Source organism: Cibotium barometz, chromosome 40 (assembly GCF_041138505.1).
Source record: "Cibotium barometz isolate CiBa-2024 chromosome 40, ASM4113850v1, whole genome shotgun sequence".
Taxonomy (NCBI): Eukaryota; Viridiplantae; Streptophyta; class Polypodiopsida; order Cyatheales; family Cibotiaceae; genus Cibotium; species Cibotium barometz.
In genome coordinates this window covers 26,960,056-26,965,410 of record NC_141085.1, presented here as the reverse complement: position 1 = coordinate 26,965,410, position 5,355 = coordinate 26,960,056, and the positions used below count along the sequence as shown (strand labels likewise).

The following is a 5,355-nucleotide window of genomic DNA, read 5'->3' as shown; positions in this document are numbered from 1 at the left end:
GCCATTGATGGTGGCAACTAGATTGATTTTTTGGTGTAGTGAGAAGAGGCTCTAAGACTAGGAAGACCTTTATGTTCATTGATAACATGCAAACTATATACAATGGACTTGCAAGATTCTCAGTTTTGCTTGTAAAAATCTCATTTTTTTTAAATAAATTGTAAAGGTTATTGCCTTTTAGTTATAATATAGCAAAAAGATTTGCAAAAGTTCTTTAAAAATATGTACAATTTTGAATTCATAAGTTTTTAAGATCTAGAGATAAAAGTGTTCTGTTTTGATTGATGCACATTTTTAGAAAAAAGCGTCTTTCACTGTATTTTCCATGGCTCAAAATGAAAATTGAAATTTATGTTTCTCTTTAAATAAAATGTGAAGATTTTGAGAATCTAAGTTATAAAACCTAGTTAATGTGTAAATATTGAAGGAAAAACTTGACACATTGAAGTCTTTTTTTTAAATAAAAAATCTTGGCTTGAAAGTAGAAAGTACACATGTTTTCACCCACTCATACGAGTGCCTTCGCTCTCTCGCACAGGGGAGATTCGAGAGTCCACATTAAAGACCACTTATTATTTATTAGAGTGTCCACATAAAAGACCTCTTATTATTTTGACTGGTTTAGGAAAATCGTTATTTTTTCTTCTCATACTAGCCCATTTTGCCTGTTTTAGGGGAGTTAATAAAATCAATGCCCCATTTTGCCTGATACTAGCCCATTTTGCCTGTTTTAGGGGAGTTAATAAAATCAATGCCCCATAGTGGCATACCTAGGTCCTAGTCTAATTGAGGCCGATTTTGCCCTTTTAGGTGTGTGAATCATTCAAGTGCACCATAGTGGTACCTTATAGACACTGACGAAGTATAGATAGTCTTGTCCTTAGCCACGCTGCCAAAGACAGCTGTCAAAGTTTGGATGTGAAAGCCACGTAGGAACGTCCCCCCCTTTCATGGTTTGTGTGGTCATGAGCCAAGTGGACAAACGAGGTTAATCATGGTCATCCAGGCAGGAGGACGGACGTGTAAATATATCGTGTATAGAGCTGGGGTCACGATCTCTCTTCTTCAATAGCAAGGAGCGGAGAGCTTGTTGCCAGGCCCTCTCTCTCTCTCTCTCTCACTCTCTAGTACTCTTCTCAGCATCCGCTGCTGCTTCGATTCGACTAGCTAGCGCTCATCTCTGCCACTCTCCCTGCGTTTTTTTCAGGTAGAGCTGTGCTGCTGCTGCTGCTGCTGCTGCAGCGCTGCTGATCACGCTAGAGCATGCCCCCGCCATGGGCTCTCTCTCCTCCTCTCTTTTGCTTCCCTTGCTCTTCATCCTCTCTGCAACCACAACCGTTAGCTCCCTCTCACCCGACGGCACTGCTCTCTTAGCCCTCCGTCAATCCGTCGCCTCCCAGTCCCACTCCCTCCTCTCTTCATGGAACTCCGCGGACGCCACCCCTTGCTCCTGGGAAGGCGTTACCTGCCGCCCAACTGATCAGCGCGTCACCGCCCTCTCCCTCTCGGGCGCCTTCCTCCACACTGTCATACCCCCGCAGCTGGGCGCGCTCTCCGAGCTCCGCCTTCTAAACCTCTCCACGTGCAACATCACGGGTCCTATCCCGCCCGACCTCGCCAACGCCACCCGCCTGCAAGTGCTCGACCTCAGCGGCAACCTCCTCTCCGGGGGCGTCCCTGAGGAGTTTGGCCAGCTCTCCGCCTTGCAGCAGCTCGACCTCTCCTCCAACGCTCTCCAAGGCAGGATACCCACTCAGCTGGGCAAATGCAAAGCACTGGTAGGCCTCTACATGCAAGACAACAACCTCACAGGAACCATACCGTCGGAGCTTGGCCAGCTGACAAGTCTACAAATACTAAGGTTAGGAGGCAATGTGGGATTATCAGGGACATTACCCCCTCAATTAGCAAATTGCCAAAATTTAACGTTTTTAGGGGTAGCTGATACTGCTATATCTGGCTCAATACCAGCCACCGTAGGAGCTCTCTCTAATCTCCAAACATTATCTCTCTACAATACAAAGATATCTGGGGAGATTCCACCAGAATTGGGCAATTGCACAAAGCTACAATATCTCTATCTCCACATGAATCAGTTAGTGGGCAGCATACCCTCTGAGATTGGCAAATTAATTCAAATGCAATCATTATTGCTATGGGGCAATGAGTTGGCTGGAGCTATACCTCCAAGCATTGGAAACTGCACCTCCTTGCTCACCTTGGACTTGTCTTGGAACTTGTTCTCTGGCCCAATACCAAGAGAAATGGGAAATCTAAGGTCCCTCCAGCAATTATACCTCAGTGATAACAGCTTCAATGGCAGCATTCCAAGTGCGCTTGGAAATTGCATAAATCTAAATGATTTGCAATTTGATAAGAATAGCCTCACAGGCCCTATCCCTGCCTCTTTAGGCCAACTCTCCAGCCTTCAGATCATGTTTCTATGGCAAAACAATCTAACAGGGCCCATCCCATCCACTCTAGGAGGCTGCACACAGCTTCAAGTATTAGATTTCTCCCATAATATACTTACTGGGCCAATCCCAAAGGAGATTTTCAGCCTCCAAAAGCTTCAAAAATTGCTTCTCCTCTCCAACAGTTTGGCAGATGCATTGCCCCCAGAGGTGGGCGATTGTGCTTCTTTAGAACGCCTACGGCTCGGAAGCAATATTTTAAGTGGTGCTTTGCCAAGTGAGCTTGGCAAGCTGCATAATCTGATCTTCTTGGATGTTAATACCAATAGATTTACAGGAACTCTCCCTGTTGAGATCACTAATCTCATCTCACTGCAGTTGTTAGATGTTCATGGCAATGGGCTCTCTGGTAGCCTCCCACCTGAGCTGGGCTCTTTAACAAATTTGCAGTTGCTGGACCTCTCCTACAATCAATTCACAGGCCCCATCCCAGATCAAACAGGTAGATTAAGTGTCTTAACTAAGCTAGTTTTAAGTAATAACCAGCTCTCAGGCACCATACCCACTGATCTAAAGAATTGTGAAAAGTTGGGCTTGCTTGATCTAAGCCATAATCAGCTCACTGGCACCATGCCTGCTGAGCTGGGCAGCATTGCTAGCTTGGAGATTGCATTAGATCTCAGCTGGAATGAATTAACGGGAGATTTACCCACTGAGTTAGCAGGATTAACTCAATTACAGTCACTTGATCTCTCACATAATCAGTTCACTGGGAGCCTCAAGGTACTTGGGATGCTGGACAGTCTAACTTCACTCAATGTTTCCTTTAATGAGTTCACAGGGCCTCTTCCAGACACACCATTTTTCAGGACACTCCCACCTAGTGCATTCGTTAGTAACCCGGGGCTTTGCAATCCACTCTCTTTCAGCACATGTGCAAGCATGCAGAGGCCATCCAAGTCATTGGGTACCACATCACTCATAATATGCCTATTGACGTTTGGAGTAGCTGCTTTCCTCTTCTTGATAGGGTTTGTATTTGTGTTCAAGCTGCAGAAACCAGCCCAAGATCTGATCGGGGAGCCGTGGGAGTGGAACTTTACCCACTTCCGGAAGCTCAATTTCTCAGTGGAGGATGTGTTGGAGAAGCTCAATGAGACCAACATCATAGGCAAGGGATGTTCAGGGGTGGTATACATGGCAGAGATGCCATGTGGGGATGTCATTGCAGTGAAGAAGCTCTTCTACACATCAAAGAAAGAAGATCAGAGCCATGACTCATTCGCATCCGAGATTGAGACGCTCGGCCACATCCGGCATAGGAACATAGTGAGGCTCCTCGGCTACTGTACAAACCGCAATGATAAGCTGCTACTCTATGACTTCATGCCCAATGGGAGCCTAGCAGACCTCTTGTTTGAGAAAAGGAGGATGGTGGACTGGGACATTAGATATAAGATAATAGTTGGGGCTGCACAGGGCCTCTCGTATCTTCACCATGACTGTGTCCCTGCAATCCTACATAGAGATGTCAAGTCCAATAACATCCTCTTGGACTCGAAATACCAGCCTTTCCTTGCAGATTTCGGCCTCGCCAAGCTCGTAGAGGCTTCGGAATTCCGAGAAGCCATGTCTAAAGTGGCTGGATCCTATGGCTACATAGCTCCAGGTGAGAGTCTGATTTTCTCATTGAGGAGAGAGGTTTAAAACAACATCAATCTAGTTAATTGTCCTATGGTTTAGCATGCTGTGTTTGTTTCTTAGTATTGGGTTTAATCTTCAAATGGGTCTCTAATGATATGCTTGGCATTTCATTGTGATGGTAGAGTACGGATACACACTGAAGATAACGGAGAAGAGCGATGTGTACAGCTTTGGGGTGGTGCTATTGGAGGTGTTGACAGGGAGGAGGGCAGTGGAGGTGGATCCTGGATACAGTGATGGCCTGCACATAGTGGATTGGGTGAAGATGATGAAGAGGTCCTATCAAATAAGTGTGGAAATTTTGGATGCAAGATTGAGGGGCCTCGCTGACCCCCTCATCCAAGAAATGGAGCAAGTACTAGGCGTAGCCCTCCTCTGTGTTAACCCTAACCCTGGCGAGAGGCCCACCATGAAAGATGTGGTAGCCCTCCTCCTGGAGGTTAAACACCCCCTTGAAGAGTACTCCAAGATGTCCCAACCCCTTATCCTTGAGGTTAAACACCCCCTTGAAGGATACCCCAAGATGTCCCAACCCCTTATCAAAAGCTCATGACCCATCATAATTTTCTATCACACTTGTTAGATTGAGTTTCTATTGTAGCATAAGTTGATGGGGCCATGATGTTGTTGATGATGATTACGACGACAATGATGATGTTGATCATGACTTTGATGCTCGTGTTGATGTTGGTTGACAAACAACGATAACAAGCCATTAAACTCTGAGCTCATTCCAAATCTTTCATGAACAAACAAAGCTTACCTCTGATGGATTGTCTAATAAGAGGCCCATTGCCCATCCATCACCCATGTTGTAAAGAAAAGAGGAGGAATATCTTCCCGCCATTAGTTTTTGCACAATGTAGCTACCATCTATGAGCTTATGGATGTTGATTGCCATCCAAAACCCACTAGCCATTGCCCATAAATGTAATTGTGGTGATCTTGTCTTTTAACACCTTATTCTTTTTTGTTTGTTTCTTATTATATTTCATTAAGTTCAAAGCTATTTTCTCCTCACCAAATATGAGTCTACTTTTTGTGTCTTGTTTACATGTGATTGAAGTCTTTTATTGCTTTTAAAAAAACATCCCAAGGATAGTCTAAAGTGTCTCGCAATAAGTTATGTAACATTTGACCTTTGCTTTAATAAAGCACCGAACTTATTTGTACGAAATGCATACAAACATCTAAGACACCATATCATAGTATATTTTTGTTAAACATGATACCCATG

At 44.7% G+C, this 5,355-nt stretch overlaps 1 protein-coding gene across 1 annotated transcript; it reads left to right on the top strand.

Moving 5' to 3' along the window:
- The first annotated feature begins 1,067 nt into the window (after positions 1-1,067).
- Positions 1,068-5,102, top strand: LOC147615365 (uncharacterized). Its single transcript, XM_086779456.1, has 2 exons — positions 1,068-4,083; positions 4,241-5,102. The coding sequence occupies exons 1-2, from the start codon at positions 1,275-1,277 to the stop codon at positions 4,669-4,671; spliced, it is 3,240 nt and encodes a 1,079-aa protein (XP_086635582.1). The 5' UTR covers positions 1,068-1,274; the 3' UTR covers positions 4,672-5,102.
- Positions 5,103-5,355: the final 253 nt, after the last annotated feature.